The sequence below is a fragment of the Bos indicus genome, chromosome 12 (genome assembly GCF_029378745.1).
Source record: "Bos indicus isolate NIAB-ARS_2022 breed Sahiwal x Tharparkar chromosome 12, NIAB-ARS_B.indTharparkar_mat_pri_1.0, whole genome shotgun sequence".
NCBI classification, from domain to species: domain Eukaryota; kingdom Metazoa; phylum Chordata; class Mammalia; order Artiodactyla; family Bovidae; genus Bos; species Bos indicus.
The window spans coordinates 35759727-35782496 of record NC_091771.1 but is presented as its reverse complement, the minus strand read 5'-3'; the positions used below and the strand labels follow the sequence as shown (position 1 = coordinate 35782496).

The 22770-nt window shown below is 47.3% G+C and overlaps 1 protein-coding gene across 2 annotated transcripts in view; it reads right to left on the bottom strand.

Moving 5' to 3' along the window:
- CRYL1 (crystallin lambda 1) overlaps nucleotides 1–22770 on the bottom strand; it is a 56577-nt gene that overhangs the window by 33070 nt on the left and 737 nt on the right. Inside the window, exons 1-3 of one of the 2 annotated variants that reach the window (XM_070800312.1) lie at nucleotides 21313–21747; nucleotides 20331–20438; nucleotides 5456–5582 (exon numbers count right to left, since the gene is read on the bottom strand). In XM_070800312.1, the coding sequence (XP_070656413.1) occupies nucleotides 5456–5582; nucleotides 20331–20438; nucleotides 21313–21353 (276 nt within the window). In that variant the 5' untranslated portion in view covers nucleotides 21354–21747. Of the gene's footprint in view, nucleotides 1–5455; nucleotides 5583–20330; nucleotides 20439–21312; nucleotides 21748–22770 lie in introns of those variants that run through there. The other variant, XM_070800311.1, reaches the window with a different exon arrangement.

Genomic DNA, 22770 nt, shown 5'->3' with positions numbered 1-22770 from the left:
TTCTTGACCAGAAAATCCCTTGGATAGAGGAGCCTGGTGGGCTACAGTCCATGTGGTCGCAGAGTTGGACACGACTGAGCACACACACACTTTAGACTAGGCTTTATTAGAACACAGACTTTCAGAGGCCAAAATACTATGTATAAAGCCTTATTTTTAAAAAAATTTATAATATTTTTTAATTGGAGGATAATTGTTTTACAATAGTGTATTGGCTTCTGCCATACAAGGTGAATCAGCCATAAGTATAATATGTGTCCCCTCCCTCTTGAACTTCCCCTCTACCCCCTAACCCCATCCTACCCCTCTAGATGGTCACAGAGATCTGTGTTGAGCTCCCTGTGTTATATAGCAACTTCCCACTAACTAGCTATTTTACAGAAACAGTGTCAGACTTTATTTTTCTGGGCTCCAAAATCACTGCAGATGGTGACTGCAGCCATGAAATTAAAAGACGCTTACTCCTTGGAAGAAAAGTTATGACCAATCTAGATAGCATATTGAAAAGCAGAGACATTACTTTGCCAACAAAGGTCCGTCTAGTCAAGGCTATGGTTTTTCCTGTGGTCGTGTATGGATGTGAGAGTTGGACTGTGAAGAAGGCTGAGCGCCGAAGAATTGATGCTTTTGAACTGTGGTGTTGGAGAAGACTCTTGAGAGTCCCTTGGACTGCAAGGAGATCCAACCAGTCCATTCTGAAGGAGATCAGCCCTGGGATTTCTTTGGAAGGAATGATGCTAAAAGCTGAAACTCCAGTACTTTGACCTCCTCACCGAAGAGTTGACTCACTGGAAAAGACCCTGATGCTGGGAGAGATTGGGGGCAGGAGGAGAAGAGGATGACAGAGGATGAGATGGCTGGATGGCATCACTGACTCAACGGACGTGAGTCTGAGTGAACTCCGGGAGTTGATGATGGACAGGGAGGCCTGGCGTGCTGCAATTCATGGGGTTGCAAAGAGTCGGACACGACTGAGCAACTGAACTGAACTGAACGTAAATGTATCAATGCTACTCTCTCAATTCATTTGACCTTCTCCTTCTCTGCTGTGTCCAAAGTCTGTTCTTTATGTCTATGTCTCTATTCCTGCCCTGCAAATCGTACATTTTTCTAAATTCCAGATATATGTCCTAATACGTGATATTTGTTCTTCTCTCCATCAATGAGAGAAAAGTATTGACATCTATAATTGTGGATTCATTTCTCAGTTCAAACCAGGCATATAGTTGGGTATTGAACTTCTGTCCCCTCTGACAGACCCTTTTAATTAGCATGTTTTGGCCCATTACATTTAGTGTAATTATTGTAATTATTGATAGGGTTGGATTAAAATCAACTGTCTTGCTTGTTCTTTTCCATTTGTTCTGTTTGTTTTGTGTTTTTCCCCACCCTGCTTTTCAGCTGGCTTATAGATGGAGCATTTCTTATCATTTCATTTCATTTATCTCTATGATTGTTCATTTATACCTCTTAGAAATATTTTTTTGAGAAGTAACAGAAAATCCATTAGGATGGCAAAGACTGGATAATACTATCCAGCAACTTTACCCATATTTACATATTACAGTTCACTCCGAAATGTATTTCTCTCAACTGCACGTGGAATATTCATCAAAATAGACTATATTCTGAGTTATAAAACATGCCTCAACAAAATAAAAGAATTGAAATAACGTCAAGTATGTTTTGAGACTAGAACAGATTTAAACTCAAAATCAACAACAAAGATATATGGAAAACCCTCCCAATTTAAATAAATCAAACAACCCACTTTTAACTCTATTACTATGTGCTAGCAATGAACAAGCAGAAGCTGAAATTTGTGAAGGTACTATTTATGGTAGCATCTAAATCAGGACACGTTTATGTGTAAATCTAACAAAGCACGTGCAGTCCTGGTGAGTCCACATTGTACCACATTACAGAAAAGGCAAAGCTGCAGGGACAAAACCAGACCAGTGGCTTCGGGCCTGGGCCAGACCGAAAAGTGGGAGGAGGGGACTCTGCGGGGTGGCAGAAATGCTCTGAAGCTGGGGAGGGCGGTGACATGACCACATGCATTTGTTGGAGCACACAGACCTGAACATTAAAACTGCCAGCTTTTATTATATGTGAATAATAATCCAATTTTACAAATTAATACACACATGGAAAAGGAAAAACGAAATTCAGGATTCAACATGCACTCCTGGGCACACTCAGTGCTACTGTCCCCCTTCTCCCCCGACTCCCACCAAAAGGAAGATCACTCTGAGTCTCAGTGGAAGAAGACCAAAAAAGGCCGACCCTGCAAATGTATAAATTTTAAACCATAGTATTTATTACGAACACTGCTTCCTGTAATTACTAACAATCTCAAAGTCCTTACCAAAATGACTAAGCATTTTCCCAGTTTTAGAGGTAAAGGTTCAGATGCAAATTCTCACATTGACATGGAAAAACACATCTGAGTTGTCTGTGCTGACTATAAGGAAAGTCCATTTAGAGCTCACAATTCCATGACCAAAATTCCCATGGCTCCTACCAGCTAACTACCTGGATCTTAGGTAAAAAGTTGCAGAGATGAAATAAAGCCTCTGTGTCATAGCTAATGACTCTTAATGCTTTGCAACAGTCAATGCTTTAGAAACTTTTCAGAATACACTTATTTCTCCAGCACGCTAGATTTTCTTGCCAGGCCAGATTTGATTTCAAAATTGCACTAAGTGCTAGAAATTCAGGTTCCATTCTCACTCCCTCCCACGTTTCAGCAGAGGAAACCTTCTGACCCAGGTGCCTGCCCACTGGGACTTGGGTGGAAGACAAATCGACCACTCACATTTCTAGGGCGGTGATTCCCGGGGCTCAGTAACTCGCACTACTGGAAGGTTTGTGATTAAAGAAGTGTTTGTGTTAATTCACATGCTCTCCTCCTGCCTTTGGGCAATTCCCTAAAGTAACGATCATTTTCTTTTTATAAACAAAAAAAGTCTCCAAAAAGCCTAGGTGAATTTTTCTACGATGAGAATTTGTCCTTAAATGGGAAAGAGGAAGCCATACAGAGTCGCTCAGAGGAGGCGGCTAGCAGGAGGTCTCTGAGCACTAAGACTGGAGGTGCTGTGAGGGCCCTGGAGAGCAAATGCAGCCCTGAGCCTTGATTCTTTAGGTTCAAGGTCTTTTTTTTTTTTTCCATGTGGCATTTGTTATCTTAGTTCCCAGACCAGGGATCAAACCTGGGCTCCAGGCCATGGAAGCACTGAGTCCCAACCACTGGACCACCAGGGAAGACCCAGAATCTTTTTTTTTTTCTTTAATGGGATCAGGAGAGGAAGAAATTTAACACAGACATGTTAATTATTCCTGGGGCATGACTTTGCAAGAGCTGCATGTGTTCATGCCCAATTGCTGAGTCATGTCCCACTCTTTTCGACTCTATCCAGGCTCCTCTGTCCAGGGAATTCTCCAGGCAAGAATACTGGAGTGGGTTGCCATTTCCTCCTGGGGGAAGGAGGAAATCATCCTGACCCAGGATTCTGACCCACGTCTGCTGCATTGGCAGGTGGATTCTTTACCACTAAGGCACAGGGCTTCCCTTGCAATGGCTAGTGCTGGAAAATTTATAATAAGCCTCATAAAGACTGCTTTTGGAGAAGGAAATAGCAACCCACTCGGGTGTTCTTGCCTGGAGAATTCCACGGATGGAAGAGCCTGGTAGGCTGCAGTCCTTTGGAGTCAACGAGAGTTGGACACAACTGAGAGACTAACACAAACACACACAAAGATCGTTTTAGAAAAATAACACTGCCAGTTACCGCGTGGATCATACCATATCACTGCAGGGAAGAAAAGAAACAACAGAAGGCTTGAAAAATAGTACTTGAGGCTGGAGATGAAACTTTCCAGCCATCATCACAAATAGATTACAAAGTACAGCAAATGTCTCAAAGGAAAAAGCAAAGGCCACTGGAAACTGTTCAGAAAAGAAGCCAAGTCACTCTAGTGGAGACAGACCCAAGTGGATACCACTGTTCTGGGAAACATGTGGTGACACGTCACATGCTCACCTGTCAGGTCACATCATACACTTCATTGTAAGCATTCACTTCCATCATATAAATATCATGTATCAAATTGATCCCCAAAGGGGTTTCCTACTGTTCTCATTGGAAGCAATGGAGCCTGGCCTGGAATAAGGGTCACGTATGGATGTGAGAGTTGGACTGTGAAGAAAGCTGAGCACCAAAGAATTGATGCTTTTGAACTGTGGTATTGGAGAAGACTCTTGAGAGTCCCTTGGACTGCAAGGAGATCCAACCAGTCCATTCTGAAGGAGATCAGCCCTGGGATTTCTTTGGAAGAAATGATGCTAAAGCTGAAACTCCAGTACTTTGGCCACCTCATGTGAAGAGTTGACTCATTGGAAAAGACTCTGATGCTGGGAGGGATTGGGGGCAGGAGGAGAAGGGGACGACAGAGGATGAGATGGCTGGATGGCATCACTGATTCGATGGACGTGAGTCTGAGTGAACTCCGGGAGTTGGTGATGGACAGGGAGGCCTGGCGCGCTGCGATTCATAGGGTTGCAAAGAGTTGGACACGACTGAGCGACTGAACTGAACTGAACTGAGGTGACCACAACCACTGAGAACAGGAATGGAGGCCTCAGCGGGCCAGGACGAGGGGCTCAGAGCTCAGGGCCGGGTTGGCGTCCACCCTGGGCCCTTCACTGCACGGGACACAGGATGCGGTAGAAAGAGCGGGAAGAGAGGAGGAATTCTACTGTGTGGACTGAAGGAGAGTCAGCCCTGAGGCCTCTGCACCAGAAGCCCCGCTCAGGCCTGGTTTGCTCCCAGTTCTCAGCTCAACCAGCGTCACAGACCAGACGAGACACCAGCAGTGGCGGGACATGGGGTGAGGAGGAGCTCAGGAGCAAGGCCCTGTCAACCCCGGGCAGCTTAAGTGTCATGTTTTGGAAGCTGGGAGACACCTGGTCTTCATGGGGCGGTAGCTGTGTTCAGGCCCTGGCGGGCTGAAGCCTGTGTGGGCACCAAGCTGCCACCAGTCCACTGGGCCTGGAGTGCCCTCAGCGGTGGGGACGGCCTGATTCTCTGAGTGAAGTCGTTGGAAAAAGTAAATGCAAACGTTGCAAGACACTAAAGGGTTTCTCTTGGGTGATCTCTTATATCTCAGAACAAACAACAACATAGTCTCTCATCCAGTTAGATAAAAATAGGAAAGTGTTAGCTGTCCAGAAGACCTTCTTTTTGCTCAACATTCTAACCCCCCAAGAGAGAACTCCATCCTGGGGAAGGGGTAGTGGGGGAAGGGGGTGGGAGGGGGTTGGCAGACAGTGTTTCTGGTCACGTGAACGCCATCCGTACCTGCGGGCTCACGATCCCCACGCCTTCCCCTGCCTTTGACCCAAGGACCCCGGGGACAGGCCCTGCCAGCAGGGTGGGCAGGTGTCCCCACTCACCTGCACGTGCAGGGCGCCCTCTACTGCCTCCCGCAGGTCAGAGCAGCCGCTGATGAGTGACAGCTGCTCCTCCGCGCCCAGCTCGCCTTTCAGGTACCCCGACAGCTCCAGCATCTTCATCTCCTTCCTGGAAAGCAGTGGAGAGTGAGCTATGAGCATTCAAAACAACTCAAAGTCAGAGGTCTGCTTCACCAATCAGCAGGAAATGTGAAGCAGAGCACAGTGCAGCCCTTAGCAGCGAAAGAGCAGAGGAAAAACCAAGTGCGGTGAGAACGTGGAGCAATGAACCCCAGCACCACTGGCCATAACAGACTTAACAGCTGCAGCCAGTGTGGCCAACATCAGGTGCTTTTTCAGAAGATTAAAAACAAGACTATCGTGAGCCAGCGATCCCACTTCTGGGCCTACATCCCGAAGGTAAAAGTGGAGACTCAGATATTTGTACCCCCATTTCCACAGCAGCATTGTTCACAGTGGTCAAAAGATGGGGACAACTCCATGTCCACAGACAGATGAATGGAATACTGTTGTACACAATGGAATGCTGTTGTTCAGTCACTCAGTCATGTCTGACTCTTTGTGACCCCATGGACATCAGCACGCCAGGCTTCCCTGTCCTTCACCATCTCCTGGAATTTGCTCAAACTTATGCCCGACATTTTATCCTCTGTTGCCCACTTCTCCTCCTGCCTTCAATCTTTCCCAGTATCAGAGTCTTTTCCAATGAGTCAGTTCTTCGCATCAGGTGGCCAGAGTATTGGAGCTTTAGCTTCAGCATCAGTCCTCCCAGTGAATATTCAGTGTTGATTTTCTTTAGGATTGACTGGTTTGATCTCCTTGCAGTCCAAGAGATTCTCAAGAGTCTTCTCCAACACCACTGTTCAAAAGTATCAATTCTTTGGTGCTCATTTTTCTTTATGGTCCAACTCCCACATCTGTATGTGACTACTGAAAAAGCATAGCTTTGACTACACAGACTTTTGTCACAGTGACAATGTAATGTTGCTGCTGCTACTGTAATGTTCCTCAGCCTTAAAAGGGAAGGGGATTCTGACACCTGCTACTCCACAGATGAACCTTAAGGACATGATGCTGAGTGAAATAAGCCATCACAAAGGGACAGATTCCATGTGATTCCACTTATATGAGGGACCTGTAGTGACAGAATCCACAGAGACAGAGAGAATGGGGGTTGTGGGAGGGGAGTCGTTCTTCATTGGGGACAATTTTCAGTTTTTCAAGAGGACAAGAGTTGTGTGGATGGATGGTTGTACAACACTATGAATGTACTTAATACTGCCAAAATGGACACAACAGTTATTAAGATAGGGGACTTCTCAGTGCTTAAGACCGAGCTTAACCACTGCCAGGGGTACAGGTTATGGCAACCCACTCCAGTGTTCCTGCCTGGAGGATCCCAGGGACAGGGGAGCCTGGTGGGCTGCCGTCTATGGGGTCGCACAGAGTCAGACACGACTGAAGTGACTTAGCAGCAGCAGCAGGGAACTAAGATTCCAATACCTCGAGGCACAGCCTCCTCCCCCCGCCCCCCAACAATGCCTGTGGGACATAGAAGCAGAAAGCAGGGCTTCTTGGGCCTCAGTTCAGTGCCTCTGGGGAGAGGGCTGAGAGCAGGCGCCTGGAGATATGGACCAGGCAGGGTGAAGACTCCTGAGCTGGGCCCACATTCCCATCTCGGCCTGGCAGACGATGCAGTGTGTCCTGCCTGTAACTCAGGACATGTTAAATACACAGACGAGCAAACACACACAGGCTCCAGAACATTCTCTGGATTCCTGTGCCAGTGACTCAGTCACTCTTACATAGTTTTAGGCTGCAGGTTTATCATTAAGCTGTCGGAGTTCTTGACAGCAAGCTGGGTTTGCGCTCAGGGGCGGAGGGTGTCAGCCAAGGTCAGGGAGGCCCTGGGATGGGGCGACGGCTCAAGCATGGCCGGTGATCTGAGGGCCTGGGTCTCAGGTCACTGGGCTGGGGGCTGCAAGAAAGGCCAGGCTGTGGCACAACTGAGTGTGGGAACACTGACTGGGAGGGACAGGCCTGGGTCAAGGGTCTGCAGGTCACCCCTGAGCCCAGGCACCCGTGGGGTCCCTGCTCGTCCTGTCCTCCCCTGGGAAGCTGGCGTTCCTGGGATGCTGGGGCCCACGTGGGTCAGCCAGCTCCCTTGTCCTGTTTCTTCCTTAAAGCTGTGCATTTTAAACTTTTTGTTTTAGCCACAAATAGAGGAAGGGAAACTCTTTTGCTATTGTTACTGTGAGGGAAAAAAAAAAAAACCCACTAGAAAGATGCGCTGAAATACAGATTTCTTATTATCTTCAACCAAAAGCAGCTTCATGGCAAAGAGAAGGAGTCCAAGATCCCTTAGGCGGGTGTGGCCTCTCCTGATACCAGATAGCTGGGTGAAGAAGCCATCACAAGCCATCACACCAAGGAGGACTTGGGGTTAAATTTTTTTTTAAGGAGAACAATCTCTGAGGTTTTTGTCATATACAATACCCAGTTGTGGATGTGACTGGTGATAGAAGCAAGGTCCGATGCTGTAAAGAGCAATATTGCATAGGAACCTGGAATGTTAGGTCCATGAATCAAGGCAAATTGGAAGTGGTCAAACAGGAGATGGCAAGAGTGAACGTCGACATCTTAGGAATCAGCGAACTAAAATGGACTGGAATGGGTGAATTTAACTCAGATGACCATTATATCTACTACTGTGGGCAGGAATACCTTAGAAGAAATGGAGTAGCCATCATGGTCAAGAAAAGAGTCTGAAACGCAGTACTTGGATGCAATCTCAAAAACGACAGAATGATCTCTGTTAGTTTCCAAGGCAAACCATTCAATATCACAGTAATCAAGTCTATGCCCCAACCAGTAACACTGAAGAAGCTGAAGTTGAACGGTTCTATGAAGACCTACAAGACCTTTTAGAACTAACACCCCCAAAAGATGTCCTTTTCATTATAGGGAACTGGAATGCAAAAGTAGGAAGTCAAGAAACACCTGGGGTAACAGGCAAATTTGACCTTGGAATATGGAATGAAACAGGGCAAAGACTAATACAGTTTTGCTAAGAGAATGCACTGGTCATAGCAAACACCCTCTTTCAACCACACAAGAGAAGACTCTACACATGGACATCACAAGATGGTCAACACTGAAATCAGATTGATTATATTCTTTGCACCCAAAGATGGAGAAGCTCTATACAGTCAACAAAAACAAGACTGGGAGCTGACTGTGGTTCAGATCATGAACTCCTTATTGCCAAATTCAGACTGAAATTGAAGAAAGTAGGGAAAACCACTAGACCATTCAGGTATGACCTAAATCAAATCCCTTATGATTATACAGTGGAAGTGAGAAATAGATTTAAGGGCCTAGATCTGATAGATAGAGTGCCTGATGAACTATGGAATGAGGTTCGTGACATTGCACAGGAGACAGGGAGCAAGACCACCCCCATGGAAAAGAAATGCAAAAAGCAAAATGGCTGTCTGGGAAGGCCTTACAAATAGCTGTGAAAAGAAGAAAAGCAAAAAGCAAAGGAGAAAAGGAAAGATATAAGCATCTGAATGCAGAGTTCCAAAGAATAGCAAGAAAAGATAAGTGCAAAGAAATAGAGGAAAACAACAGAATGGGAAAGACTAGAGATCTCTTCAAGAAAATTAGAGATACCAAGGGAACATTTCATGCAAAGATGGGCTCGATAAAGGACAGAAATGGTATGGACCTAACAGAAGCAGAAGATATTAAGAAGACGTGGCAAGAATACACAGAAGAACTGTACAAAAAAGATCTTCATGACCCAGATAATCACGATGGTGTGATCACTGACCTAGAGCCAGACATCCTGGAATGTGAAGTCAAGTGGGCCTTAGAAAGCATCACTATGAACAAAGCTAGTGGAGGTGATGGAATTCCAGTTGAGCTATTTCAAATCCTGAAAGATGATGCTGTGAAAGTGCTGCACTCAATATCCCAGCAAATTTGGAAAACTCAGCAGTGGCCACAGGACTAGAAACGGTCAGTTTTCATTCCAATGCCAAAGAATGCTCAAACTACCGCACAACTGCACTCATCTCACACGCTAGTAAAGTAACGCTCAAAATTCTCCAAGACAGGCTTCAGCAATACGTGAACCATGAACTTCCAGATGTTCAAGCTGGTTTTAGAAAAGGCAGAGGAACCAGAGATAACATTGCCAACATCTGCTGGATCATAGAAAAAGGAAGCGAGTTCCAGAAAAACATCTAGTTCTGCTTTATTGACTATGCCAAAGCCTTTGACTGTGTGGATCACAATAAACTGTGGGAAATTCTGAAAGAGATGGGAATATCAGACCACCTGACCTGCCTCTTGAGAAACCTGTATGCAGGTCAGGAAGCAACAGTTAGAACTGGACATGGAACACCAGACTGGTTCCAAATAGGAAAAGGAGTACGTCAAGGCTGTATATTGTCACCCTGCTTATTTAACTTATATGCAGAGTACATCATGAGAAACTCTGGGCTGGATGAAGCACAATCTGGAATCAAGATTGCCGGGAGAAAGATCAATAACCTCAGATATGCAGATGACACCACCCTTATGGCAGAAAGTGAAGAGGAACTAAAAAGCCTCTTGATGAAAGTGAAAGTGGAGAGTGAAAAAGTTGGCTTAAAGCTCAACATTCAGAAAACTAAGGTCATGGCATCTGGTCCCATCACTTCATGGGAAATAGATGGGGAAACAGTGGAAACAGTATCAGACTTTATTTTTTGGGGTTCCAAAATCACTGCAGATGGTGACTGCAGCCATGAAATTAGAAGACGCTTACTCCTTGGAAGGAAAGTTATGACCAACCTAGATAGCATATTCAAAACAGAGACATTACTTTGCCAACAAAGGTCCATCTAGTCAAAGCTATGGTTTTTCCAGTAGTCATGTATGGATGTGAGAGTTGGACTGTGAAGAAAGCTGAGTGCCGAAGAATTGATGCTTTTGAACTGTGGTGTTGGAGAAGACTCTTGAGAGTCCCTTGGACTGCAAGGAGATCCAACCAGTCCATTCTGAAGGAGATCAGTCCTGGGTATTCTTTGGAAGGACTGATGCTAAAGCTGAAACTCCAATACTTTGGCCACCTCATCTGAAGAGTTGACTCATTGGAAAGGACTCTGATGTTGGGAGGGATTGGGGGCAGGAGGAGAAGGCGACGACAGAGGATGAGATGGCTGGATGGCATCATCGACTTGATGGACATGAGTTTGAGTGAACTCCGGGAGTTGGTGATGGACAGAAAGGCCTGGTGTGCTGCAATTCATGGGGTTGCGAAGAGTTGGACACGACTGAGCGACTGAACTGAACTGAAATGATTTGGAAGAGTTATAGTATATTAGCCAAAAAAAACACAAAACACTAGTTCCACTAGTTCCAATATTTTACACTGAGTATTCTAGAACTTCTGCATCAAGCTTTGCAGGGAACAAACATAAATACCTGAGAAAGGTGAGATGCTCAGCCAGCTTCTGGGCCTCATACGCTACTACCTCGTCAGGTGACTGCAGTGCACGAGTTTCACCTCTAGAGGGCAGTGGAGCACCGCCCAGGACTCAAAAGATCAGTTCAGTTCAGTTGAGTCGCTCAGTCGTGTTGGACTCTGCGACCCCATGAATCACAGCACGCCAGGCCTTCCTGTCCATCACCAACTCCCGGAGTTCACCCAAACTCATGTCCATCGAGTTGGTGATGCCATCCAGCCATCTCATCCTCTATCGTCCCCTTCTCCTCCTGCCCCCAATCCCTCCCAGCATCAGGGGCTTTTCCAATGAGTCAACTCTTCTCATGAGGTGGCCAAAGTATTGGAGTTTCAGCTTCAGAATCAGTCCTTCCAATGAACACCCAGGACTGATCTCCTTTAGGATGGACTGGTTGGATCTCCTTGCAGTCCAAGGGACTCTCAAGGGTCTTCTCCAACACCAGAGTTCAAAAGCATCAATTCTTTGGCGCTCAGCTTTCTTCCCAGTCCAACTCTCACATCCATACACTGTGGAACACTGTGTGGACACTCTTTTTTCATTCATTCATCTCATTTTTATCATTTTTTGAAGTGGGCGGGGGAGAGGCAGAATATCAAGGTTTTTATTAAAAACAGGAGCTCCAGACCTGCTTTTTCATACTGTTCATGGGGTTCTCAAGGCAAGAATACTGAAGTGGTTTGCAATTCCCTTCTCCAGAGGACCACATTTTGTCAGAACTCTCCAATATGACCCATCTATCTTGGGTGGCCTACACGGCATGGCTCATAGTTTCATCCAGCTAGACAAAGCTGTGGTTCATGTGATCAGTTTGGCCAGTAAGCTGAAGCTCCAATACTTTAGTCACCTGAAGAGAAGAACTGACTCATTGGAAAAAACCCTGATGCTGGGAAAGATTGAAGGCAGGAGAAGGGGCCGACAGAGGATGAGATGGTTGGATGGCATCACCAACTCGATGGACATGAGTTTGAGCAAGCTTCGGGAGATGGTGATGGACTGGGAGGCCTGGCGTGCTGCAGTCCATGGGGTCGCAGAGTTGGACACAACTGAGTGAACTGAATTGAGACTTCTGCTTGACAGCACAGGGCCCGGTCCCCAGTCTGCTGACGGCTGCACCCCTCAACACACCACTTACTCACGCGGGTGACCGGTCCAGTGCCTCGGACACCTCAACCTGAAAACCTCCCCAGAGGTAGATAAAGGCCAGTGCTCTGCAGGCAGACCATCCCTCCATCTGTGCCACAGGAGACCTGGGGATCTGCGTGCCCAGACCCACTGCCCAGGGAAACCTCACAGGGAGAAGCGACCAGAACTCACATTCCTGTGTCCACACCCTACTTAATCCTGTGTGAGCCTTCACAGCCCTCCCGCCCAGAGAACACATGTGTCCACACACCTGGAGCCCACAGGACGGGGACGTCGGGGTGACTCCCTGAACCCAAGAGCAGTCACTCCTCACCCTACCAGCCAGAGACAGTCAAAGTACTCTGGCTTCTCCCCAGTTTTAAGTATACAATTAGCATATGTGAGAGTCGGACCATAAAGAAGGCTGAGCACTGAAGAACTGATGCAGCAAGATCCAACCAGTCAATCCTAAAGGAAATCAACCCTGAATATTCACTGGAAGGACTGAGGCTGAAGCTGAAGCTCCAGTACTTTGGCCACCTGATACAAAGAACTGATTCATTGGAAAAGACCCTGATCCTGGGAAAGATTGAAGGCAGGAGGAGAAGGGGACAACAGAGGATGAGATGGTTGTATGGCATCACCTACTCAATGGGCATGAGTTTGAGCAAATTCTAGGAAATGGTGAAGGACAGGGTAGCCTGGCATGCTGTAGTCCATGGGATTGAAAAGAGTCGGACCTGACTTAGTGACTGAACAACAATAACAACTTACACAAATCAGAGAAGGGGAAACCATTCCTATTTGGGAAGAGTCAATAAGTGACATGAAGCAATCATTTGGACTGTCCTAGTGACAGCCAAGGGACAGCATGACCTGTGAACACACAGATATGTCAGGTTCAACGACCCACGGGACCCACGGCCCCTTGGAGTCAGCTTCTGGCGACAGCACTCAGGTCACTTGGGAACTTCTCAGCCCAGGGAGGTCCAGTCACTCACTGCCCTGCACCGTCCTGGTTACATCCCTGCAGACAGGCTCCTGCCCGCTAACTTATTTCTTCTTTACTGGCCTTCATACAGCTGAAAAAAATCGCTCGGCGATGGTTTCCCTGGTGGCACAGTGATAAAGAATCTGCCCGCCAGTGAAGGAGACTTGGGTTGGATCCCTGGTGCAGGAAGATCTCACATGCTATGGGACAACTAAGCCCGTGCACCACAACTACTGAGCCTGTGCTCTTGAGCCCGGGAACCACCACTACTGAGCCCGTGCACCTAGAGGGCCCGAAACAAGAGAAGGCACCATGATGAGAAGCCCACACACCGCAACTAGAGAGCAGCCTCCACTCACAACAACTAGGGAAAAGCCTGTGGTGCAACGAAGACCCAGCACAGCAAAAAATAAAAGTTAATTAATTAAATTAAAAAAAATTTCTCCATGAATGTCTTGTGCATGATTCTTATGACTACACCCAGATTGCATACATTTTTCAGTGACTGTAGCAAGACTTGGATGGGAGCCATGGGAGGCCACTCTGTGATCTATTAACCTCAGTTATTCTAACCAAAGCTACATGGACAACTAAAAGGCAGCTTCAAACCAGACCAGTCCAGAGGAATCCAGATCAAATCCAGGTTCAAGATGTTGAAGCAAATGCACAGATCTGGGTGGCGAGTTAATCGAGTCAGAGACCCAGCTGTCGGGATAGGAAGTTCAGCTACCGAGGCAACAGAGCCCAGGGCAGCCACCCAGTTTTCAGAGACCACTTCTGCTGGTCTACTAAATCAATGTCCACGTGGAAAAGCAGATCCATTTTCAGTGACTCAAGTTCAGAATGACCATCTCCACATGACAGAGATGGCAGTTGAGACACGAGCAGAGTTCACCCAAAGATGGCGATTTCAGCCAGGGCTCCAGGCAGCTGGCCCTCCGCCCCCACGTGGGGCTGTCACTCAGATGTCACCATGGCCCAGGCTGGGGTCCTGGTCCTGAGAGGCAAGCCCGGCGTGTCACCACGTGGAAATGAAACTGAACACAAGTCATGAGAAACAAAACACTCCCAATCTGAGTCCACATTTCAACTTTGTTTATTTGACCTGTGTTTTTCTTCTTGAAATACAACCACCCTCTCAAATTCTTGAGCCCTAACACAGGCCAAGCATTGAGCATTTGCCCGAGAACAAAAGCCAACCAGTGAAGCATCTGCTAATAGGGTTTTCCAAGGTCAAGTTCCCTTTCTGTTACGAGTTTGAATACTTGAGGTTTTAAGAGACTCGTTTTCCTACTCTGCTAGAAAAAGATTACGTGGACAGCAAAGGGACTCAGCCACACATATACATGTGTCCATTCTCCCCAAACAGCAGTCAATTCAATCTAGTCAGGAAGATACACTGTTTATGCTGCTGCTGCTTCTTCTTTTTAAAAATATTTATTTATTTGGCTGTGCTGGGTCTTAATTGTGGCATTTAAGACCACATCTTAGTTGTGGCATCTAAGATCTTTTAGTTCCCTAATTAAAAAAAAAGAAAAAAGGATGTAGGTGGCCTTATGCAAGTCATAAGACCTAAAATTGAGTGTACCTCCCCCCTATAAGGAGGGTGAGGAGACACGACTCATAGTTGATCCTCCTGCCGGCTTCGCCAGCAAAAACTTGAGCCGAGGTGTCACGAGATACCCTGAAATCCTGCTTCCTGCCAGAGAAGCACAACCAGTTCTGCACATTAAAGTGCAGTCAGCTTACACGTGGTGGGGGGAGAGGGCTGCGTCTAGAAAGAAAGCCACTCATGAGGAAAGACACATAATTCAGGACATTTGCTTTTCCTAAATAAGGCTGCTAACTGATTTTTGGAAGGGGTGTTGCTTGTTTGTTCCTTGGTTCAAAAATCTTAGGCCGATATCCAAAAGCTCCATTTAACTGGCCACCAGTAATACTTAAAATATCAGCTCTTAATTAAACAAAGTAGTAGGAAAATATTATAAGAAAGCCTTTAATCTAGCCTAAGAAAAAGAAAACCTTATTTACAATTTCCCAATGTTCTCCTTGATGCCTGAAAGGACTTTAAAAAGTGGCCAAACTCTTTCATGATACACTTAAATAATAAAGTCTATCAATATAAATACCCCAAGAGATAGGACAAAGAACTTTTCAATTAGGGATCTTAGTTTTCTGTTGGTTACAGGTGCAGTGGAATTGCATCTACAACATGAGGTGAAACTACAACGGAAATGAAAAGTACGTCAGTCAGCAAACCAGAGTCCACTATTGCCCCGTGGCTTGAGACATAAGGGTGACTTTTACATTTTTAAATGTTTGGGAGTACTTTGTGACGTGTGAAAATTATATGAACTCCACACTAGGAAGAAAATTCATGACAAACCTAGACAGCTTATTAAAAGGCAGAGATGTTACTTTGCCAACAAATGTCCATATGTCAAAGCTATGGTTTCTCCAATAGTCATGTACAGATGTGAGAGTTGGACCATAAAGAAGGCTAAGCACCAAAGAGTTGATGCTTTGGACTGTGGTGTTCAAGAAGACTCTTGAGAGTCCCTTGTACAGCAAGGAGATCAAACCAGTCAATCCTAAAGGAAATCAGTCCTGAATAGTCACTGGAAGGACTGATGCTGAAGCTGAAGCTCCAATACTTTGGCCACCTGAAGCTGAAGCTCCAATACTTTGTGAAGAACTGACTCACTGGAAAACACCCTGATGCTGGGAAAGATTGAAGGCAGGAGGAGAAGGCCAACAGAGTATGAGATGGTTGGATGGCATCACTGACTCAATGGACATGAGTCTGAGCAAACTCTGGGAGACCATGAAGGACAGGGAAGCCTGGCATGCTGCAGTCCATGCAGTCGTAAAGAGTCAGACATTACTGAGCGACTGAATAACAATTTTAAAAAGAGAAAACCTAGAAAATAAAAAGGAGTTGTTTAAGTAGAAAATATTTATCAACAAAAAATGAAAGAACTGAAACCAGCAGAAGGCAGGGTTGCCCTGAGGGTACATGTAGGGGAACCTGAGCCTGAGACCCTAGGTCAGGCACGAAGGAGACAATGTCAGACCCCAGTCTGTCCCCAAACAGGTGGGTAGCTGAGAAAACCCCCAGTGGGGCATTCACCAGGACCCGTGCAGGACCTGGGTTTCCACAGATTAGAGCCAATGCATGCGAGCTCAGAGATCACCAAACACACAAGGCAATGAAGGGGAGTGGGTTTTTTCACCCCAAAAGATGCCACTGTGGCACAAGGACTATTCTGATCTAAAGGCAATCAAAACCCAGCAGGTTCAGGAACTTCTCCTAAACTTGCCTTCAACTGCCTACGTTTATACTTCGGGGGTGGGGGGACCCGGGTCAGAAGAGTGTTTCACCCAAGAAACACCACACAGCAGGCCAGGTCTCCTCTCCCTCCTAGGAAAGGCCTCCTCCGCCTCCCCACATCCTGACTGCCCCTCCACCCACCAGGCCTTACAGAAGCTTCAGCCCCTTGCTTCATTGTGGGCCCCCGCTGCTTCACGGGGCTCCCATCCACATAGAATAACATTTGTTTTTCTCCTATTAATCTGCCTTGCTGCTGCTGCTGCTAAGTCACTTCAGTCGTGTCCGACTCTGTGCAACCCACCAGGCTCCCCCGTCCCTGGGATTCTCCAGGCAAGAACACTGGAGTGGGTTGCCATTTCCTTCTCCAATGCATGAAAGTAAAAAGTGAAAGTGAAGTTGCTCAGTCGTGTGCGACCCTCAGCGATCCCATGGACTGCAGCCTTCCAGGCTCCTCCGTCCATGGGATTTTCCAGGCAATCTGCCTTACATCAGTTTAATTCTCAGATCACCCAAAGAACCTAGAAGCAAAGAAAGGACCATTTCTCCACGTCTACAGTGATAAACCTGGTGGCTCAGAAGTAATGCAAGACATGTGGTTTTGATCCCTGGCTCAGGAAGATCCCCTAGAGAAAGAAGTGGCAACCCACTCCAGTGTTCGTGCCTGGAGAATCCCATGGACAGGCGAGCTACAGTCCATGGGGTCCCAGGGTCGGACACAACTTAGTGACTAAACAATAGGGATAAACTACCACAAAATGTGTTAATATTAATATTTTCATCTTCGTATCTATTACTATTGTGATGCTGTGACATACATCTTTGCACTGGTGTTCAAAGAGCTGACACAGAGCTCCTAAAACTCCTTGGAATATCCTGTGCAGGGGAGTGTCTTTTGTTATGTTAATGAGGTGACTTTTGAAAGCACCTCAGGACAGGGCTGGTTGCTTGTATCACCAACCCAGTAATTTCAGGGCCAGCACTTGAAGTCCTGCCCCTGACCTCAGGAGAGGGAGAGGAGCTGGAGGCTGAGTACAATCACCAGTTATTTAATCAACAGTGTCTAAGTGTCAGAGCCACCAAAAAACCCAAAGAGGGAGTTCAGAGAGCCTCCAGGTTGAACAGGTGGATATTCAGGGAGGGGGGACACCAGAGGGCAGGAAAGCTCCCTGCCTCCCACATGTCTCCTGTGTATTTCTTCATCCTGGTGTTGATTGGAAGTGAAACAGGAGGGAAGGGCACAACCTTTAAAACAATGACACAGCCCGAGGACACGACATAAACAGATAAGAACCTAAGATGGCAGGGAAGTTGACTTCCACTAGACCTTGAGCCTTAGTGTGTGAAAGTCAGTCACTCAGTTGTGTCTGCGTCTTTGCAACCCCATGGACTATACAGTCCATGGAATTCTCCTGGCCAGAATACTGGAGTGGGTAGCCTTTCCCTTCTCCAGGGGATCTTCCCAACCCAGGGATCAAACCCGGGTCTCCCACATTGCAGGCAATCACTCTAACACATCAGCATGCTAAGTGACACACCCCCAGGCACCATGACAGTCCCCATTCCTTCCCCAAAAGAGCTGGAATACTCCTCCCACTCATTAGCCTATGAAATTACCCACCCCTATTAAATAAGTAAGGTGTTGCAGTAGTAAAGAATCTGCCTGCAATGCAGGAGACCAGAGTTTGATCCTTGGGTCCAGAAGATCCCCTAGAGAAGGAAATGGCAATGGGCTCCAGTATTCTTGCCTAGAGAATTCCACAGACAGAGGAGCCTGGCGGGCTACAGGCCGTGGGGTTGCAAAGAGTCGGACACGACTGAGCACATGAAAGCTAACAACGCTCTACCCTGGGGTGGCTCTCGCCTTCTGAGATGGCCTGCACTCTGTCTGTGAAGTGTGTTTCTCTCTAAATAAATCCAATTCCCTATCGCTTTGTCTCTCACTGAATTCTCAAGGAGACATAAAGAACATGAGCTTCTTAAGTCTCGAAACCAGGTGTGTGATCTCAGTTAAAAGACCATGGGTTCAAGTCCCAAGCTTGAGTTGCTTGTTTGCAGTAGCCCTAATTCCATTTGTAAAAAACCAGTAATCCACTGGGGAATTGGTCTCCTGAGCCTGGGAGCCACTCTAGCCAGTAAAGCAAACCCAAGAAGGGATGGTAGGAACCACAGCCAGTAGGTTGGGAGCACAGATGACAACTGGACTGAGCTGGAATCTGAAGTGTGAGGGGTGGGGCAACCCTGTGGGATGGAGACCCCTACCTGCCGGACATGACGCTGTCTCAGGGCTGAGCTGAGTTGCAGGACACACACTGGGGTCAGAGAACAGCTTGGTTTGGGAAAGCCCACACATCAGGAGTGGAGACCAGAATCTCAACTTTTAAACATGTGGGTTGAGAATCTTTTGTAAAGAGCCACATTGTAGTATTTTAGGCTTTGCAGCCACATGAGGTCTTGCCTTGTGGGGGTCACTATGAGAATTCATACGGTAAGATCACCAGGCTGAACTTGTCCTGATGTGTAGGACTAGCTCTGTCTTGTTCATCCACGTGTCCCTGGTGAGTGGCACGTGCCTGGAAACAGAGATCTGTGCGCCAAGTCCCCCTCCTTCCCTAATGGCACAGAACAAAGCATTGGGGAGTGTTTAGCTTTATGGTGGTTGTTTCATTTTTTGCTTTTTGTTTCTTTCAATTGATGTTTCATCGGTTCTTGTTCAGTCACTCAGTTAGTTGTGTCTGACTCTTCACGACCCCATGGACTGCAGCACATCAGGCTTCCCTGTCCTTGACTATCTCCCAGAGTTTGCTCAAACTCCTGTCCATTGTGTTGGTGATGCCATCCAACCATCTCATCCTCTGTTGTCCCCTTCTCCTCCTGCCTTCAATCTTTCCCGGCATCAGCGTCTTTCCAGTGAGTTGGCTCTTCACATCAGATGGCCAACATATTGGAGCTTCAGCTTCAGCATCAATCCTTCCAGTGAATATTCAGGACTGATTTCCTTTAGGATTGACAGGTTTGATCTCCTTGCTGTCCGAGGCACTTTCAGAAGTTTCCAGCATCACAATTTGAAAGCTGTTTCACCTAGCCACCAGCTACCTGCTACTCTAGTAAGAAGCAACTTTACTTCTCCGGGTTTTGGGTTCTTATCTGCTACACAACAAAGTTGGCCTAAGGTATGTAATTTCTCAAGGCCTAGAGCCTGACATCATGCACTATACATTTGTCTTCTCAAAGAGCCAATGATATACAGCATCTTCTGTTACACAAAATGCACATTCAAATCAATGCGCACAGCTATGCCCCCAACCAGGAGAGTAACTACCTGACAAGGCCTGAGATGATCAGAGATGGCATCATAGCAGGGGCAACCTGTGAATTAGTTTGTCCTTCTGTCTTTGGTCTCCCAGTCTCAGCCTTTTTCCTTTGGTTCTTATTCTTTTTGTTCCTGAGGTGGTCCCTAAAACGCCACCCTCTGTGAGCTCAACGCTCAGCATCTGCTAAGTAGGCACACTCTCACACCTCAGACAACACTTATCCCAGTTAATCCCAGTCCTGCCATACAGAGCAACAGGTAAGAACACACCTGAGGACCTCAGGACCTCTGTGCCCGCAGGGGAGGTGCAGCTCCTGGGCATGTGGCACAGAACCATTCACCAGCTCACTCACTCGGGCCGCAAGTCGAGGGTCTACACTGGATTCCTCCAGCCCCCTCGCACATCTCTACCCCCGGAAGTCTGTCCTCACAGTCTGAGCCCCTGCTGTGGGGTGGATCCACGTCTCACTCAGCCTGGCTTCACCGGCTCCGAGGCTACGACCCCACAGGAGAAGGAGGACCCCAGCCTCGAGGGCTCGAACAGACGGGTTGAGGCCGCAGGGCCTCCGCATGCTCAGGGGACTCACCTGAGGCTGACCAGCGCGTCGGTCACCTGCCGAGGCTCGATGTCGAACAGTTTGACCCTGAAGCCCGCGCTGGCGAACAGCATGGCCCAGCTCCGCCCGATGAGCCCGCTGCAGGGAAAGAAGGCAGAGGCGCAGGTCAGCTGGAAAGTGGAGCCACTCCGCGCCAGCCCAGTGTCAGAGCACACAGCGTCCTGTTACTGAAACACCTGATGGCTTACAACTCCATGTTTTGACAGCAGATATCCACTTAAAATGTTGCTTCCAAAAAAAAATGTTGCTTCCACACAAGAGGTCCTGGGTCCTCACTGCAGTGCCCTTCAGACCCGGGGGGAAGCAGGGAGGGGCAGGGCGTCCACACACCGGGGACCCCCAACTGATCAGTGTTGGCGGAGTTCTGGACCTAGAGAAAAGAGACAGCATCTCCCCCGCCTCCTCAGTTTTTCCTACCACCACCAGCACTCAAGATGATGATGTTAAAACTGTACACATCTTACCTCTATTAATCTGAAAACAATCCCACAAGGGGATGCTATTATATATATCTATATATTTCATTATGTATTTGACTGCACCAGGTATTAGTTGAGGCGTGCAGGATCCGGTTCCCTGACCAAGGGTGGAACCCGGGCCCCTGTATTTTGTTGAAACCCAAGAATGAAATACAAAAACGTTATCAGGTTTTAGCAGTTAATTCACACTTCCAAGTCACCTATAGGGTTGAGAGAGAGAAAGACAAGAGGTACAGGAGGGGAGACAGGAGACAGAAAGGGGACAGAGGGGACAGGAGGGGAGAGGGAGGGGGGAGGGAGAAGGGAAGGGAAGCAGGGCCACCCCAGAAGTGGAGATGGCTGCTTCCTGAGGTGTTAAAGGTGTGAGAGGTTCAGTCAGTCAGTTCAGTCACTCAGTCATGTCCGAGTCTTTGCCACCCTAGGGACTGCACCATGCCAGGCCTCCCCGTCCATCACCAACTCCAAGGGCTTACTCAAACTCATGTCCATCGAGTCGGTGATGCCATCCAACCATCTCATCCTCTGTCGGCCCCTTCTCCTTGTGCCTTCAATCTTTCCCAGGATCAGGGTCTTTTCAAATGAGTCAATTCTCTGCATCAGGTGGCCAAAGTATTGGAGTTTCAGCTTCAACATCAGTCCTTCCAATGAATATTCAGGACTGATTTCCTTTCGGACGGACTGGTTGGATCTCCTTGCAGTCCAGGGGACTCTCAAGAGTCTTCTCCAACACCACAGTTCAAAAGCATCAATTCTTTGGCGCTCAGCTTTCTTCACAGTCCAACTCTCACATCCATGCACGACTACTGGAAAAACCATAGCCTTGGCTAGATGGACCTTTGTTGGCAAAGTAATGTCTCTGCTTTTTAATATGCTGTCTAGGTTGGTCATAGCTTTTCTTCCAAGGAGAAAGCGTTTTTAATTTCATGGCTGCAGTCACCATCTGCAGTGATTTTGGAGACCAAAAAAATTAACGTCCATCACTGTTTCCACTGTTAACCCATCTATTTCCCATGAAGTAATGGGACCAGATGCCATGATTTTAGTTTTTTGAATGTTGAGTTTTAAGCTAACTTTTTCACTCTCCTTTCACTTTCATTAAGAGGATCTTTAATTCCTCTTCACTTTCTGCAATTTCTTGCAGTCAATCAACTTAATTCCTTGTCAGCCTCCCCCGGGGAATTGGAAATAAACTGACTCCCAGAGCACGGCTCCTTTGCACAACAATCAGAGCTGGAGAAGGGCAGAGTGGACCCTGAACAACAGGAGCTGGACTCCCAGGGCCCACCTAGAAGCAGGCTTTTTAAAATGGTAAATCCTACAAAACTTGGGATCTGCAGTTGGGTACCACTGATGCAGAGGAACCGACAGTAAATTACCCTAGCTTCTCTGGTGGGAATGGACAGGTGGCTGCCCTCCACCTGCCAGTGGTCCAAGGGTCCCCTGTACAGTCAACTCTAGACTCCACTGAACACTGCTGGGTGCCAGCAAGCAGGCCAGTCTCAGCCTGTGGTTGATACACACTTGACCGTGACAAAGGCTGCAAAGCAAGCAAGGTCACCACGCCCAAAACAAAGTGCACTTTCTTCTATATTTTATATCCCTTCAGGAGGCAGCCAGTAGCCCTCGTGCCTGGAAAGTACACGGGCACAGGTAAGACCACTGCTCCCTGCAAGGGAAGCTGACAGAAAGCACCCTGACCCCTTCCTCGAAGGGGCTTCAAGGAGGGGCCCGGACAAGACTTATTCTTGGGACGCGCTGTGACTGGTCAGGCAGGCCAGCCCCTTGGCAGTGCAACCCGACACTGAACCTCCCAGAAGGTGTGCCTGATGACCAACAAGAAGTACCGACCAGTGGGTAGTTCGCTATGCCAGCTTACCAACGGAAAGGTGCACGTGGACGCCTTCTTTAAAAAATGAAAACTGCAGGAGTTT